We start from the raw sequence: 16,462 nt of genomic DNA, 5'->3' as shown, positions 1-16,462 counted from the left end.
TGGGAACTGTGCGGATTCATACCGAAACCTTGAACTCGCGTCACCTCTCCCAAGTCCGGCTGCGCTCAGGTCATGAACCCATCGACCACCCGCCTCGGCCCCCAACAACTGACCGCCAACGCCAGCCAGGGCCTGAGCTGCGCAGAGATGCCCGTGCGGGCACACACTTACCGATCACAGCCTGCCTGTAGGCGTGCTGGAAATGGTGTAGGTAGTAACGGTTAGCGGACCTGTAGCTGTCCTTCATCACTCCAGAGAATTTGCTCTCGCCAGTGCGTGTGAAGTCACTCTGGAAACGGTGTGGCCGCGTCGGGGCAAGAAAAATACAAATGACTGTGTTGTGTGTAAATCTATCTCTCTCTCCCTCTGTGTGTCACTCTTACTGATTGGCACACACTTGGTCCAACTGGGAACACGTGGGGGCAGAGGACCACCCTGACATGGCACGGCACTGCCCTCAGCGCACGCCTTGGCGGGGGAGGGGGTTGGCCACTGTCCGTTGGCACTGCCCACCCAATGGGGGGTACATCACCCTCCCGGGTCCTCAAGGCCAAGCTGGCTTGCGTCGGTGCCCTCCAACAGCGAAGCTTCACCACCTCCCTCAACCCCACGTACCACAGGGTCAGGACCAGCTCCTACCTTCATGGCAGCAGTGCCAGCGTACTGCCTGCTGATGGCATCCCCGTTGTTGGCCCAGACGCACTGGAATATCTTCTGGAGGTTTGGCGGGAGGGATTGGTTTTCCGGCAGCAGTCGGAGCATCTTCAGCTAGGAACAGGAAGAGAGGGAGCAGCAGAGACAGGCAACAGAGAGAGAGGGGGAGGGAGGGAGACAGAGAGGAGGGGAAAGAGTGTGGGGAGAGGAGGGAGAGAGAGAGGCAGGGGAGAGATAGAGGGGGAGGAGGGGTAGACAGACAGAGAGAGAGAGAGAAAGAGAGAACGAGAGAGAGTGAGGAAGAGAGGGACAGACAGCGAGGGATAGAGAGAGAGAGACAGAGGAAGGGGAAGTAGAGAGAGGGAGGGAAAGAGGAGAGTTGGGGGCGGAGAGACATACGGCAAGAGAGCGAAAGCAAGAGAGAGACAGGGTCAGCAATAGGCTCAACTGGGCCTGGGCTCTGTTCAGCCTGTCTCCCATGGTGTGTGTGAGTGTGAGTCACAGTGTGAGTGTCTCTGTGCGTGTATGTCTCTCTCCGTGTGTGTCTCTCTGTGGGAGTGTCTCAGCGCGAGTGTCTCAGCGCGAGGGTCACAGCGCGAGGGTAACAGCGCGAGTGTCTCAGTGTGAGTGTCTCAGTGCGAGTGTCTCAGTGCGAGTGTCTCAGTGTGTGTGTCTCAGTGCGAGTGTCTCAGTGCGAGTGTCTCAGTGTGTGTGTCTCAGTGTGAGTGTCTCAGTGTGTGTGTCTCAGTGTGTGTGTCTCAGTGCGAGTGTCTCAGTGCGTGTGTCTCAGTGCGAGTGTCTCAGTGTGTGTGTCTCAGTGTGTGTCTCAGTGCGAGTGTCTCAGTGTGTGTGTCTCAGTGTGTGTGTCTCAGTGCGAGTGTCTCAGTGCGAGTGTCTCAGTGTGTGTCTCAGGGCGAGTGTCTCAGTGCGAGTGTCTCAGTGTGTGTCTCAGTGCGAGTGTCTCAGTGTGTGTGTCTCAGTGTGAGTGTCTCAGTGTGTGTCTCAGTGCGTGTGTCTCACTGTGTGTGTCTCACTGTGTGTCTCAGTGTGTGTGTCTCAGTGTGTGTGTCTCAGTGCGAGTGTCTCAGTGTGTGTGTCTCAGTGTGTGTGTCTCAGCGCGAGTGTCTCAGTGCGAGTGTCTCAGTGTGTGTGTCTCAGTGTGTGTGTCTCAGTGTGAGTGTCTCAGTGTGTGTGTCTCAGTGCGAGTGTCTCAGTGCGAGTGTCTCAGTGTGTGTGTCTCAGTGTGTGTGTCTGTGTGTGTGTGTCTCAGTGTGTGTGTGTGTCTCAGTGTGTGTGTCTCAGTGTGTGTGTCTCAGTGCGAGTGTCTCAGTGCGAGTGTCTCAGTGAGTGTGTCTCAGCGCGAGTGTCTCAGTGTGTGTCTCAGCGTGTGTGTGTCAGCGCGAGTGTCTCAGCGCGAGTGTCTCAGTGCGAGGGCCTCAGTGAGTGTGTCTCAGTGTGAGTGTCTCAGTGCAAGTGTCTCAGTGCGTGTGTCTCAGTGCGAGTGTCTCAGTGCGAGTGTCTCAGTGCGTGTATCTCAGTGTGTGTGTCTCAGAGTGAGTGTCTCAGTGTGTGTGTCTCAGCGTGTGTGTGTCAGCGCGAGTGTCTCAGCGCGAGTGTCTCAGTGCGAGTGTCTCAGTGCGTGTGTCTCAGTGCGTGTGTCTCAGTGCGAGTGTTTCAGTGTGAGTCTCAGTGTGTGTGTCTCAGTGTGTGTGTCTCAGTGCGAGTGTCTCAGCGCGAGTGTCTCAGCGCGAGTGTCTCAGCGCGAGTGTCTCAGTGTGTGTGTCTCTGTGTGTGTGTCTCAGTGTGTGTGTGTCTCAGTGTGTGTCTCAGTGTGTGTGTCTCAGTGCGAGAGTCTCAGTGCGAGAGTCTCAGCGCGAGTGTCTCAGTGCGAGTGTCTCAGTGTGTGTGTCTCTGTGTGTGTGTCTCAGTGTGTGTGTGTCTCAGTGTGTGTCTCAGTGAGTGTGTCTCAGCGCGAGTGTCTCAGTGTGTGTGTCTCAGTGTGTGTGTCTCAGTATGTGTGTGTCAGCGCGAGTGTCTCATTGCGTGTGTCTCAGTGTGTGTGTGTCAGCGCGAGTGTCTCAGCGCGAGTGTCTCAATGCGAGTGTCTCAGTGCGAGTGTCTCAGCGTGAGTGTCTCAGCGTGAGTGTCTCAGCGTGAGTGTCTTAGCGCGAGTGTCTCAGTGTGTGTGTCTTAGTGTGTGTCTCAGTGTGTGTGTCTCAGTGCGAGTGTCTCAGTGCGAGTGTCTCAGTGCGTGTGTCTCAGCGTGAGTGTCTCAGCGCGAGTGTCTCAGCGCGAGTGTCTCAGTGCGTGTGTCTCAGTGCGTGTGTCTCAGTGCGAGTGTCTCAGTGCGAGTGTCTCAGTGTGTGTGTCTCAGTGCGAGTGTCTCAGTGTGTGTGTCTCAGCGTGTGTGTCTCAGTGCGAGTGTCTCAGTGTGTGTGTCTCAGTGCGAGTGTCTCAGTGAGTGTGTCTCAGTGCGAGTGTCTCAGTGCGAGTGTCTCAGTGAGTGTGTCTCAGTGAGTGTCTCAGCGTGTGTGTCTCAGTGAGTGTGTCTCAGTGTGTGTGTCAGCGCGAGTGTCTCAGTGTGTGTGTCTCAGTATGTGTGTCTCAGTGTGTGTGTCTCAGTGCGAATGTCTCAGTGCGAGTGTCTCAGCGCGAGTGTCTCAGCGCGAGTGTCTCAGCGCGAGTGTCTCAGTGTGTGTGTCTCAGTGTGAGTGTCTCAGTGTGTGTGTCTCAGCGCGAGTGTCTCAGCGCGAGTGTCTCAGTGCGAGTGTCTCAGTGTGTGTGTCTCAGTGTGTGTCTCAGTGTGTGTCTCAGTGTGAGTGTCTCAGTGTGTGTCTCAGTGTGTGTGTCTTAGTGTGTGTGTCTTAGTGTGTGTCTCAGTGTGTGTGTCTTAGTGTGTGTGTCTTAGTGTGTGTGTCTCAGTGTGTGTCTCAGTGCGAGTGTCTCAGTGTGTTTATCTCAGTGTGTGTGTCTTAGTGTGTGTGTCTCAGTGCGAGTGTCTCAGTGTGTGTCTCAGTGCGAGTGTCTCAGTGTGTGTGTCTCAGTGTGTGTGTCTTAGTGCGAGTGTCTCAGTGTGTGTCTCAGTGCGAGTGTCTCAGTGCGAGTGTCTCAGTGTGTGTGTCTCAGTGTGTGTGTCTCAGCGCGAGTGTCTCAGCGCGAGTGTCTCAGTGCGAGTGTCTCAGTGTGTGTGTCTCAGTGTGTGTCTCAGTGTGAGTGTCTCAGTGTGTGTCTCAGTGTGTGTGTCTCAGTGTGTGTGTCTCACTGTGTGTCTCAGTGTGTGTCTCAGTGCGAGTGTCTCAGTGTGTGTATCTCAGTGTGTGTGTCTTAGTGTGTGTGTCTCAGTGCGAGTGTCTCAGTGTGTGTCTCAGTGCGAGTGTCTCAGTGTGTGTGTCTCAGTGTGTGTGTCTTAGTGTGTGTGTCTCAGTGTGTGTGTCTCCGTGCGAGTGTCTCAGTGTGTGTCTCAGTGCGAGTGTCTCAGTGAGTGTGCCTCAGTGTGTGTGTCTCAGTGCGTGTGTCTCAGTGCGAGTGTCTCAGTGTGTGTGTCTCAGTGCGTGTGTCTCAGTGCGAGTGTCTCAGTGTGTGTGTCTCAGTGTGTGTGTCTCAGTGCGAGTGTCTCAGTGCGAGTGTCTCAGTGTGTGTCTCAGTGCGAGTGTCTCAGTGTGTGTGTCTCAGTGTGAGTGTCTCAGTGTGTGTCTCAGTGCGTGTGTCTCAGTGTGTGTGTCTCACTGTGTGTCTCAGTGTGTGTCTCAGTGCGAGTGTCTCAGTGTGTGTGTCTCAGTGTGAGTGTCTCAGTGTGTGTCTCAGTGCGTGTGTCTCAGTGTGTGTGTCTCACTGTGTGTCTCAGTGCGTGTCTCAGTGTGTGTGTCTCTGTGTGTGTGTCTCAGTGTGTGTGTGTGTGTCTCAGTGTGTGTGTCTCAGTGTGTGTGTCTCAGTGCGAGTGTCTCAGTGAGTGTGTCTCAGCGCGAGTGTCTCAGTGTGGGTGTCTCAGTGAGTGTGTCTCAGTGTGAGTGTCTCAGTGTGAGTGTCTCAGTGTGAGTGTCTCAGTGTGTGTGTCTCAGCGTGTGTGTGTCAGCGCGAGTGTCTCAGCGCGAGTGTCTCAGTGCGAGTGTCTCAGTGCGTTTGTCTCAGTGCGAGTGTCTCAGTGCGAGTGTCTCAGTGCGTGTATCTCAGTGTGTGTGTCTCAGAGTGAGTGTCTCAGTGTGTGTGTCTCAGCGTGTGTGTGTCAGCGCGAGTGTCTCAGCGCGAGTGTCTCAGCGCGAGTGTCTCAGTGCGAGTGTCTCAGTGCGTGTGTCTCAGTGCGTGTGTCTCAGTGCGAGTGTCTCAGCGCGAGTGTCTCAGCGCGAGTGTCTCAGTGCGAGTGTCTCAGTGTGTGTGTCTCTGTGTGTGTGTCTCAGTGTGTGTGTGTCTCAGTGTGTGCCTCAGTGCGAGAGTCTCAGTGCGAGAGTCTCAGTGCGAGTGTCTCAGTGCGAGTGTCTCAGTGAGTGTGTCTCAGCGCGAGTGTCTCAGTGTGTGTGTCTCAGTGTGTGTGTCTCAGTATGTGTGTGTCAGCGCGAGTGTCTCATTGCGTGTGTCTCAGTGTGTGTGTGTCAGCGCGAGTGTCTGAGCGCGAGTGTCTCAATGCGAGTGTCTCAGTGCGAGTGTCTCAGCGTGAGTGTCTCAGCGCGAGTGTCTTAGCGCGAGTGTCTCAGTGTGTGTGTCTTAGTGTGTGTCTCAGTGTGTGTGTCTCAGTGCGAGTGTCTCAGTGCGAGTGTCTCAGTGCGTGTGTCTCAGCGTGAGTGTCTCAGCGCGAGTGTCTCAGCGCGAGTGTCTCAGTGCGTGTGTCTCAGTGCGTGTGTCTCAGTGTGTGTGTCTCAGTGTGAGTGTCTCAGTGGGAGTGTCTCAGTGTGTGTGTCTCAGTGCGAGTGTCTCAGTGTGTGTGTCTCAGCGTGTGTGTCTCAGTGCGAGTGTCTCAGCGTGTGTCTCAGCGCGAGTCTCTCAGTGGGAGTGTCTCAGTGTGTGTGTCTCAGTGTGTGTGTCTCAGTGCGAGTGTCTCAGTGTGTGTGTCTCAGCGTGTGTGTCTCAGTGCGAGTGTCTCAGTGTGTGTGTCTCAGTGCGAGTGTCTCAGTGAGTGTGTCTCAGTGCGAGTGTCTCAGTGCGAGTGTCTCAGTGAGTGTGTCTCAGTGAGTGTCTCAGCGTGTGTGTCTCAGTGAGTGTGTCTCAGTGTGTGTCTCAGTGTGTGTGTCTCAGTGTGTGTGTCTCAGTGTGTGTGTCAGCGCGAGTGTCTCAGTGTGTGTGTCTCAGTATGTGTGTCTCAGTGTGTGTGTCTCAGTGCGAATGTCTCAGTGCGAGTGTCTCAGCGCGAGTGTCTCAGTGCGAGTGTCTCAGCGCGAGTGTCTCAGTGTGTGTGTCTCAGTGTGAGTGTCTCAGTGTGTGTGTCTCAGTGCGAGTGTCTCAGCGCGAGTATCTCAGTGCGAGTGTCTCAGTGTGTGTCTCAGTGCGAGTGTCTCAGTGTGTGTCTCAGTGTGTGTGTCTTAGTGTGTGTGTCTTAGTGTGTGTGTCTCAGTGTGTGTCTCAGTGCGAGTGTCTCAGTGTGTGTATCTCAGTGTGTGTGTCTTAGTGTGTGTGTCTCAGTGCGAGTGTCTCAGTGTGTGTCTCAGTGCGAGTGTCTCAGTGTGTGTGTCTCAGTGTGTGTGTCTTAGTGTGTGTGTCTCAGTGTGTGTGTCTCCATGCGAGTGTCTCAGTGTGTGTCTCAGTGCGAGTGTCTCAGTGTGTGGGTCTCAGTGAGTGTGCCTCAGTGTGTGTGTCTCAGTGCGTGTGTCTCAGTGTGTGTGTCAGCGCGAGTGTCTCAGCGCGAGTGTCTCAGCGCGAGTGTCTCAGTGTGTGGGTCTCAGTGAGTGTGCCTCAGTGTGTGTGTCTCAGTGCGTGTGTCTCAGTGCGAGTGTCTCAGTGTGTGTGTCTCAGTGTGTGTGTCTCAGTGCGAGTGTCTCAGTGCGAGTGTCTCAGTGTGTGTCTCAGTGCGAGTGTTTCAGTGTGTGTCTCAGTGCGAGTGTCTCAGTGTGTGTGTCTCAGTGTGAGTGTCTCAGTGTGTGTCTCAGTGTGTGTGTCTCACTGTGTGTCTCAGTGTGTGTCTCAGTGCGAGTGTTTCAGTGTGTGTGTCTCAGTGTGAGTGTCTCAGTGTGTGTCTCAGTGCGTGTGTCTCAGTGTGTGTGTCTCACTGTGTGTCTCAGTGCGTGTCTCAGTGTGTGTGTCTCTGTGTGTGTGTCTCAGTGTGTGTGTGTGTCTCAGTGTGTGTGTCTCACTGTGTGTGTCTCAGTGCGAGTGTCTCAGTGAGTGTGTCTCAGCGCGAGTGTCTCAGTGTGGGTGTCTCAGTGAGTGTGTCTCAGTGTGAGTGTCTCAGTGTGAGTGTCTCAGTGTGAGTGTCTCAGTGTGTGTGTCTCAGCGTGTGTGTGTCAGCGCGAGTGTCTCAGCGCGAGTGTCTCAGTGCGAGTGTCACAGTGCGTGTGTCTCAGTGCGAGTGTCTCAGTGCGAGTGTCTCAGTGCGTGTGTCTCAGTGTGTGTGTCTCAGAGTGAGTGTCTCAGTGTGTGTGTCTCAGTGTGTGTGTCTCAGTGTGTGTGTGTCAGCGCGAGTGTCTCAGCGCGAGTGTCTCAGTGTGTGTGTCTCAGTGTGTGTGTCTCAGTGTGTGTCTCAGTGCGAGTGTTTCAGTGTGTGTGTCTCAGTGTGTGTCTCAGTGTGTGTGTCTCAGTGCGAGTGTCTCAGCGCGAGTGTCTCAGTGTGTGTGTCTCAGTGTGTGTGTCTCAGTGTGTGTGTCTCAGTGTGTGTGTGTCAGCGCGAGTGTCTCAGTGTGTGTGTCTCAGTGTGTGTGTGTCAGCGCGAGTGTCTCAGCGCGAGTGTCTCAATGCGAGTGTCTCAGTGCGAGTGTCTCAGCGAGAGTGTCTCAGTGCGAGTGTCTCAGTGTGTGTGACTCAGTGTGTGTGTCTCAGTGTGTGTGTCTCCATGCGAGTGTCTCAGTGTGTGTCTCAGTGCGAGTGTCTCAGTGCGAGTGTCTCAGTGTGTGTGTCTCAGTGTGTGTGTCTCAGTGTGTGTGTCAGCGCGAGTGTCTCAGCGCGAGTGTCTCAGCGCGAGTGTCTCAGTGTGTGGGTCTCAGTGAGTGTGCCTCAGTGTGTGTGTCTCAGTGCGTGTGTCTCAGTGCGAGTGTCTCAGTGTGTGTGTCTCAGTGTGTGTGTCTCAGTGCGAGTGTCTCAGTGCGAGTGTCTCAGTGTGTGTCTCAGTGCGAGTGTTTCAGTGTGTGTCTCAGTGCGAGTGTCTCAGTGTGTGTGTCTCAGTGTGAGTGTCTCAGTGTGTGTCTCAGTGTGTGTGTCTCACTGTGTGTCTCAGTGTGTGTCTCAGTGCGAGTGTCTCAGTGTGTGTGTCTCAGTGTGAGTGTCTCAGTGTGTGTCTCAGTGCGTGTGTCTCAGTGTGTGTGTCTCACTGTGTGTCTCAGTGCGTGTCTCAGTGTGTGTGTCTCTGTGTGTGTGTCTCAGTGTGTGTGTGTGTCTCAGTGTGTGTGTCTCAGTGTGTGTGTCTCAGTGCGAGTGTCACAGTGCGTGTGACTCAGTGCGAGTGTCTCAGTGCGAGTGTCTCAGTGCGTGTGTCTCAGTGTGTGTGTCTCAGAGTGAGTGTCTCAGTGTGTGTGTCTCAGCGTGTGTGTGTCAGCGCGAGTGTCTCAGCGCGAGTGTCTCAGCGCGAGTGTCTCAGTGCGTGTGTCTCAGTGCGTGTGTCTCAGTACGAGTGTCTCAGTGCGAGTGTCTCAGTGTGTGTGTCTCAGTGTGTGTGTCTCAGTGTGTGTGTCTCTGTGTGTGTGTCTCAGTGTGTGTGTGTCTCAGTGTGTGTCTCAGTGTGTGTGTCTCAGTGCGAGTGTCTCAGCGCGAGTGTCTCAGTGTGTGTGTCTCAGTGTGTGTGTCTCAGTGTGTGTGTGTCAGCGCGAGTGTCACAGTGTGTGTGTCTCAGTGTGTGTGTGTCAGCGCGAGTGTCTCAGCGCGAGTGTCTCAATGCGAGTGTCTCAGTGCGAGTGTCTCAGCGTGAGTGTCTCAGTGCGAGTGTCTCAGTGTGTGTGACTCAGTGTGTGTGTCTCAGTGTGTGTGTCTCAGTGCGAGTGTCTCAGTGTGTGTGTCTCAGTGTGTGTGTCTCAGTGCGAGTGTCTCAGTGCGTGTGTCTCAGCGTGAGTGTCTCAGCGCGTGTGTCTCAGTGCGAGTGTCTCAGTGCGAGTGTCTCAGTGCGTGTGTCTCAGTGTGAGTGTCTCAGCGCGAGTGTCTCAGTGTGCGAGTGCCTCAGTGCGAGTGTCTCAGTGTGTGTGTCTCAGCGCGTGTGTCTCAGCGCGAGTGTCTCAGCGCGAGTGTCTCAGTGTGTGTCTCAGTGAGTGTCTCAGCGTGAGTGTCTCAGTGTGTGTGTCTCAGTGTGTGTGTCTCAGTGAGTGTGTCTCAGTGTGTGTGTCTCAGTGCGAGTGTCTCAGTGTGTGTGTCTCAGTGTGTGTGTCTCAGTGCGAGTGTTTCAGCGTCTGTCTCAGCGCGAGTCTCTCAGTGGGAGTGTCTCAGTGTGTGTGTCTCAGTGTGTGTGTGTCTCAGTGTGTGTGTCTCAGCGTGTGTGTCTCAGTGGGAGTGTCTCAGTGTGTGTCTCAGTGCGAGTGTCTCAGTGAGTGTCTCAGTGTGTGTGTCTCAGTGTGAGCGTCTCAGTGTGTGTGTCTCAGTGTGTGTGTCTCAGTGTGAGTGTCTCAGTGTGTGTGTCTCAGTGTGTGTGTCTCAGTGTGTGTGTCTCAGTGCGAGTGTCTCAGTGCGAGTGTCTCAGTGTGTGTGTCTCAGTGCGAGTGTCTCAGTGCGAGTGTCTCAGTGTGTGTGTCTCAGTGTGTGTGTCTCAGTGCGAGTGTCTCTCAGTGTGTGTCTCTCTGCGGGAGTTTCTCCGTGTGTGTGTGTGTGTGTGCCTCTGCGGGAGTGTCTCTCAGTGTGTGTGTCTCAGCGTGAGAGTCTCAGTGTGTGTGTGTCTGCGGGAATGTCTCTCAGTGTGTGTGCCTCAGCGTGAGAGTCTCAGTGTGTGTGTGTCTGCGGGAATGTCTCTCAGTGTGTGTGTCTCAGCGTGAGAGTCTCAGTGTGTGTGTGTCTGCGGGAATGTCTCTCAGTGTGTGTGTCTCAGCGTGAGAGTCTCAGTGTGTGTGTGTCTGCGGGAATGTCTCTCAGTGTGTGTGTCTCAGCGTGAGAGTCTCAGTGTGTGTGTGTCTGCGGGAATGTCTCTCAGTGTCTGTGTCTCAGCGTGAGAGTCTCAGTGTGTGTGTGTCTGCGGGAATGTCTCTCAGTGTGTGTGTCTCAGCGTGAGAGTCTCAGTGTGTGTGTGTCTGCGGGAATGTCTCTCAGTGTGTGTGTCTCAGCGTGAGAGTCTCAGTGTGTGTGCCTCTGCGGGAGTGTCTCTCAGTGTGTGTGTCTCAGCGTGAGAGTCTCAGTGTGTGTGTGTCTGCGGGAATGTCTCTCAGTGTGTGTGTCTCAGCGTGAGAGTCTCAGTGTGTGTGTGTCTGCGGGAATGTCTCTCAGTGTGTGTGTCTCAGCGTGAGAGTCTCAGTGTGTGTGTGTCTGCGGGAATGTCTCTCAGTGTGTGTGTCTCAGCGTGAGAGTCTCAGTGTGTGTGTGTCTGCGGGAATGTCTCTCAGTGTGTGTGTCTCAGCGTGAGAGTCTCAGTGTGTGTGTGTCTGCGGGAATGTCTCTCAGTGTGTGTGTCTCAGCGTGAGAGTCTCAGTGTGTGTGTGTCTGCGGGAATGTCTCTCAGTGTCTGTGTCTCAGCGTGAGAGTCTCAGTGTGTGTGCCTCTGCGGGAGTGTCTCTCAGTGTGTGTGTCTCAGCGTGAGAGTCTCAGTGTGTGTGTGTCTGCGGGAATGTCTCTCAGTGTGTGTGTCTCAGCGTGAGAGTCTCAGTGTGTGTGCCTCTGCGGGAGTGTCTCTCAGTGTGTGTGTCTCAGCGTGAGAGTCTCAGTGTGTGTGTGTCTGCGGGAATGTCTCTCAGTGTGTGTGTCTCAGCGTGAGAGTCTCAGTGTGTGTGTGTCTGCGGGAATGTCTCTCAGTGTGTGTGTCTCAGCGTGAGAGTCTCAGTGTGTGTGTGTCTGCGGGAATGTCTCTCAGTGTGTGTGTCTCAGCGTGAGAGTCTCAGTGTGTGTGCCTCTGCGGGAGTGTCTCTCAGTGTGTGTGTCTCAGCGTGAGAGTCTCAGTGCGAGTGTCTGGGGGCAAAGAGGCCTCGACTGACTTCCAGTCCCCAGCGAAGGACTCGCTGACCTTTCACCTCTGGGCTCGAACCCTACCCCCTCCCCCCATGACAAAATGGAATCAGTCCCTCTCCTCAATGACCTGAATGGTCTCGGGGTTTGGTTCCCCCCGCCAACCCCACTGATCCCTTAACAACTCAGTGCCCGGCTCTTTGTGTGAGGGAGAGCGCGTTGGGGGTGGGGGGGCGGTGGGCAACGTGACACCCCTGGCAGCTGTGATCAAGAGAGGGAAAAGTTGGACCATGGTCGCACCTCATCTCCCCAGCACCAACCCCACACCCCTAGGTTTCTGGTCCTTTCTCAGGGACAGGGGTTAGTTAGTGAGAGCGTCCTGGGTGAGGGGTCAAGGGGGTGTGAGGTTAAGGGTTGTGGGTGGGAGATCAAGGGGTTTTAAGGGGCTCAGTCATGGGGTGAGTGGTCGTTATGGGTGAGGATCCAAGAGGATGTGAGGGTGAGGGACATGGGAGAGGAATTAAGGGGATTTGAGAGGTCAAGGGTAGGGGTGAAGGGTCAAGGGGATAAAAGAAGGCAGTGAAGGGGAGACAGATAGAAATGTTTTACTTGGTGTTCCAGAACCTTCCGGGCAATGGCAGCTTGCACAATGTTGGTGCGATCCAGGCTGTCTAGGCAGTTGACCCGAGTGACTCCTTCCTGCTTCATCACCAGCTTGTCCTTCGTCATCCTGGAGGGTACCGGGAGGCGGGGTGTGGGGTGGGGGGAGGTGGGTAGTGGGGGGAAGAGGGTCATTCAGACTGTTACTCAGTGCCCTCCCCATCCAGTGAGTCTGTGGTTCCAGAGACCCCGACATGTGCCCACGATGGGTGGCGGCATCCATGTCCGGGGAGGTGGAGGGGGGGGGGGCGCGATCACAAAGGGGCTCCAGGCAAACCCACTGGGTGAAAACCACGGCAAACGGACTTCAGTTTAATCCAGAACAAGCAACGAGGGCAGGGGGGCACTGCCCCCAACCCCCGACCTGTCCATGTCCGTCAATGACCAGCATGTTCTGGGGAACCTGGGAAGAGGGTAAAATCCATGCTGTCCACAATCCCAGCAGCCCTTGTGGTGCCACCATCCAGGGAAGCTGGACGAATCTCGTGGGGGGGTGGGGGGGAACTGGGGCAAGGGTTAAATTTTTACCAGGGACGGTCAGCCTGCTGAGAATCAGGAGGAAGGGCAGAGGGTTTGGTTCGGGGAGGGGGTGGTTTGCGGTTTTGTTCCCATTCTTCTTTTTCAAAGGGAGGGTTTCTCTGGGCCTTGGGTAAAAGGGAGGCTCAGGGCCCGGTCCAGGCCCGATTCCCAGGGCCTGCTGCCTACCGGAACCATTTCAGGTCATCGATGATGTTGCTGATTCCTTCAGTCAGGATCTCCACATTTTCGAATTTCCGATGTTGGCTGGAGAGTGTGAGAGAGAGCGAGAGGAGAGAGAGAGAGAGAGAGAGAGAAAGAAGAGAGAGAGAGAGAGAGAGAGGGGTGGGAGGGAGAGAGAGCGGTTGTGGGGACAGTGAGAGAGAGGTTGGTGTGGAGGGAGAGAGGGGAGGGGAAAAGGGGTGGAGGGGAGAGAGAGGTGTGGGTGGGGAGAGAGAGAGAGGGAGAGACGGAGAGAGAGAGAAAAAGAGGGAGAGAAAGAGAGAGAGAGAAAAAGAGAGAGAGAGAGGTTGGGGGTAACAAAGTACAAAGAAAATTACAGCACAAGAACAGGCCCTTCGGCCCTCCAAGCCTGCGCCGATCCAGATCCTCTACCTAAACCTGTCGCCTATTTTCCAAGGATCTGTATCCCTTGCTCCCTGCCCATTCATATATCTGTCTAGATACATCTTAAATGACGTCCTCATGCCCGCCTCTACCACCTCCGCTGGCAATGCGTTCCAGGCACCCACCACCCTCTGTGTAAAGAACTTTCCACGCATATCTCCCTTAAACATTCCTCCTCTCACTTTGAACTCATGACCCCTAGTAATTGAGTCCCGCACTCTGGGAAAAAGCTTCTTGCTATCCACCCTGTCTCTACCCCTCATGATTTTGTAGACTTCAATCAGGTCCCCCCTCAATCTCCATCTTTCTAATGAAAATAATCCTAATCTACTCAACCTCTCTTCATAGCTAGCACCCTCCATACCAGGCAACATCCTGGTGAATCTCCTTTGCACCGTCTCCAAAGCATCCACATCCTATTGGTAATGTGGCGACCAGAACTGTACACAGTACTCCAAATGTGGCCGAACCAAAGTCCTATACAACTTCAACATGACCTGCCAACTCTTGTACTCAATACAACGCCCAATGAAGGAAAGCATGCCATATGCCTTCTTGACCACCCTATTGACCTGCGTTGTCACCTTCAGGGAACAATGGACCTGAACACCCAGGTCTCTGTTCATCAATTTTCCCTCGGACTTTTCTATTTACTGTAGTGTTCGCCCTTGAATTTGATCTTCCAAAATGCATCACGTCGCATTTGCCCGGATTGAACTCCACCTGCCATTTATCTGCCCAACTCTCCAGCATATCTGTATTCCGCTGTAATCTCTGACAGTCCCCTTCACTATCTGCTACTCCACCAATCTTAGTGTCATCTGCAAACTTGCTGATCAGACCACCTACACCTTCCTCCAGATCATTTACATATATCACAAACAACAGTGGTCTCAACACGGATACCTGTGGAACACCACTGGTCACAGTTCCCCATTTTGGGAAACTCCTTTCCACCTTAACCTTCTGCCTCCTGGTGCCCAGTCAGTTCTCTATCCATCTAGTTAGTATACTCTGGACCCCATGCAACTTCACTTACTCCATCAGCCTACCATGGGGAACCTTATCAAACGCCTTACTGATGTCCATGTATATGACATCTACAGCCCTTCCCTCATCTATTAACTTTGCCACGTCCTCAAAGAATTCTATCAAGTTGGTAAGACATGACCTTCCCTGCACAAAACCATGCTGCCTATCAGTAATAAGCCCATTTTCTCTCAAATGTAAATCGATCCTATCCCTCAGTATCTTCTCCAGTAGCTTCCCTACCACTGACGTCAGGCTCACCGGTCTATAATTACCTGGATTATCCTTGCTACCCTTCTTAAGCAAGGGGACAACATTAGCAAGTCTCCAGTCCTCCGGGACCTCACCCGTGTCTAAGGATGCTGCAAAGATATCTGTTAATGCCCCAGCTATTTCCTCTCTAGCTTCCCTCAAAAACCTGGGATAGATCCCATCTGGACCCGGGGATTTGTCCACTCTAATGCCTTTTAAAATAGACAACACTTCCTCCCCTCCTTATGCCGACAACCTAGAGTAGTCAAACATCTATCCTAATCTCAACATCCGTCATGTCCCTCTCCTTGGTGAATACCGACACAAAGTACTCATTATGAATCTCACTCATTTTCTCTGACTCCTCACATAACTTCCCTCCTTTGTCCTTGAGTGGGTCAACCCTTTCTCTAGTTACCCTCTTTCTCCTTTTGTATGAATAAAAGGTTTTGGGATTTCCCTTAACCCTGTTTGCTAAAGATATTTCATCACCCCTTTTCGCCCTCTTAATTCCTCATTTCAGATTGGTCCTACTTCCCCAATATTCTTCCAAAGCTTCCTCTGTTTTCAGTCACCCAAATCTTATGTATGCTTCCTTTTTCCTCTTTGCTAGTCTCACAATTTTACCCGTCATCCACGGTTCCCTAATCTTGCCCTTTCTATCCCTCATTTTCACAGGGACATGTCTGTCCTGCACTCTAATCAACCTCTCATATCAAATGTGGATTTACCCTCAAACAGCTATTCCTAACCCACATTCCCCAGCTCCTGCTGAATTTTGCTATAGTTGGCCTTTCCCCAATTTAGCACTCCTCCTTTTGGACCACTCTCGTTTTTGTCCAAAAGTATTCTAAAACTTATGGAATTATGATCACTATTCCCAAAGTAATCCCCTACTGAAACTTCAACCACCTGGCCGGGCTCATTCCCTAACACTGAGTCCAGAATGGCCCCTTCCCGAGTTGGACTATTTACGTCCTGCTCTATAAAACCCTCCTGGATGCTCCTTACAAATTCTGCTCCATCTCAACCCCTAACACTGAGTGAATCCCAGTTAATGTTGGGAAAATTAAAATCTCCCATCACCACCACCCTATTTGTTCCTACACCTTTCCATCATCTGACGACAGATTTGTGCCTCTATCTCACGCTTGCTGTTGGGAGGCCTGTAGTAAAGCCCCTGCCTATTTTTGACTTCTGCCCATATTGTCTCACTGCTCGAGTCCTCCACAGTGCCCTCCTTCAATACAGCTGTGATATCCTCTTTGACCAGTAATGCTACTCCTCCACCCCTTTTACCTCCCTCTCTATCCCGCCTGAAGCATCGATATCCTGGGATATTTAGTTGCCAATCTTGCCCTTCCCTCAACCAAGTTCAGTAATAGCAATAACATCATACTCCCAGGTACTAATCAACGCCCTAAGTTCATCAGCCTTACCTGCTACACTTCTCACTTTAAAACACATGCACGTCAGACCACCTGTCCCTTTGAGTTAATTGTCTGCTGTCTGCCTACTCTTCCCCTTCGTCACACTGACTTCATTATCTAATTCCTTACAGGCTTTAGTTACTACCTCCTTACTGTCCACTATCCTCCCCATTTAGTACCCATCCCCCTGACACATCAGTTTAAACCCTCCCCAACAGCGTTAGCAAAAGCACCCCCCAGGACATTGGTTCCAGTCCTGCCCAGGTGTAGACCGTCTGATTTGTAATAGTCCCACCTCCCCCAGGACCGGTCCCAATGTCCCAAAAATCTGAAATCCCTCTCTCCTGCACCACCTCTCAAGCCACGCATTCATCCTGCCTACTCTTTCATTTCTGCTCTGACACAGGCCAGACAGACAGAGCGAACAAAACGCACACACATTTCGAGGGGCAAATGGACACGGGGAGAGGCCACGGAGGGGTGTGGACATGGGGCAGGGGCCACAGCTGCAACTGTCCGGGCCCTCACTCCTAGCAGCTCCTGACCTGAGTGCCAGCTGCCCCTGGCGGTCGCCATTCCCGTAGGAATGGAGTGGATTCGACATGGACACAGAGACACACGTGTGAGGTTCTACATGGACAGGAGGAAGCCTGACCCAAGATAACCCGGCGGGGGGCAGGGAGGGTGCAGGAGGAGGCTTGGTCAGTACACTGGATTGGCGCGCCGGGCCCATTTCAGACAGGCTCGCTGTCGGTCTGGAGTCATGTGTAGATCAGATTTGCCTCCTGAAAGGGGCACGTGTGACTCACATCCAGATTGAACCTCAGGACGTCTGGAAAAGTTAACTCAGAGAAGACCTCACACCCTGCCAGGCTGGAATTCCACCCCAAGTCCATCTGCAGGAGTGGTGCGGGGACTGGATGGGGACAGGGCATGAGTCCACGTATCAGTTCAAGTGGTACCCCGAGGGCAAGGGCAACACAACGGACAAGCACTAATCCCTGCGCGGGAGCCCTGGGCATGGACGGGAGTCATGTGGCTGGCAGAAAGGGCAGAGACAGGAGAGGGAGGGACTGAGGGCACAGGGC

The 16,462-nt window shown here is 53.5% G+C and overlaps 1 protein-coding gene across 1 annotated transcript in view; it reads right to left on the bottom strand.

Annotated features, from left to right (window-relative positions):
- Window positions 1–16,462, bottom strand: part of LOC125447978 (phosphatidylinositide phosphatase SAC2-like) — a 174,064-nt gene that overhangs the window by 15,595 nt on the left and 142,007 nt on the right. The window contains exons 11-14 of the mRNA XM_059641168.1: window positions 12,226–12,303; window positions 11,470–11,590; window positions 640–768; window positions 172–289 (exon numbers count right to left, since the gene is read on the bottom strand). Coding sequence (XP_059497151.1) covers window positions 172–289; window positions 640–768; window positions 11,470–11,590; window positions 12,226–12,303 — 446 coding nt within the window. The remainder of the gene's footprint in view (window positions 1–171; window positions 290–639; window positions 769–11,469; window positions 11,591–12,225; window positions 12,304–16,462) is intronic.

This window comes from Stegostoma tigrinum, chromosome 40 (assembly GCF_030684315.1).
Source record: "Stegostoma tigrinum isolate sSteTig4 chromosome 40, sSteTig4.hap1, whole genome shotgun sequence".
Taxonomy (NCBI): Eukaryota; Metazoa; Chordata; class Chondrichthyes; order Orectolobiformes; family Stegostomatidae; genus Stegostoma; species Stegostoma tigrinum.
Note: the sequence above shows the minus strand (reverse complement) of the source record. Positions and strands in the feature narration are given on the sequence as shown.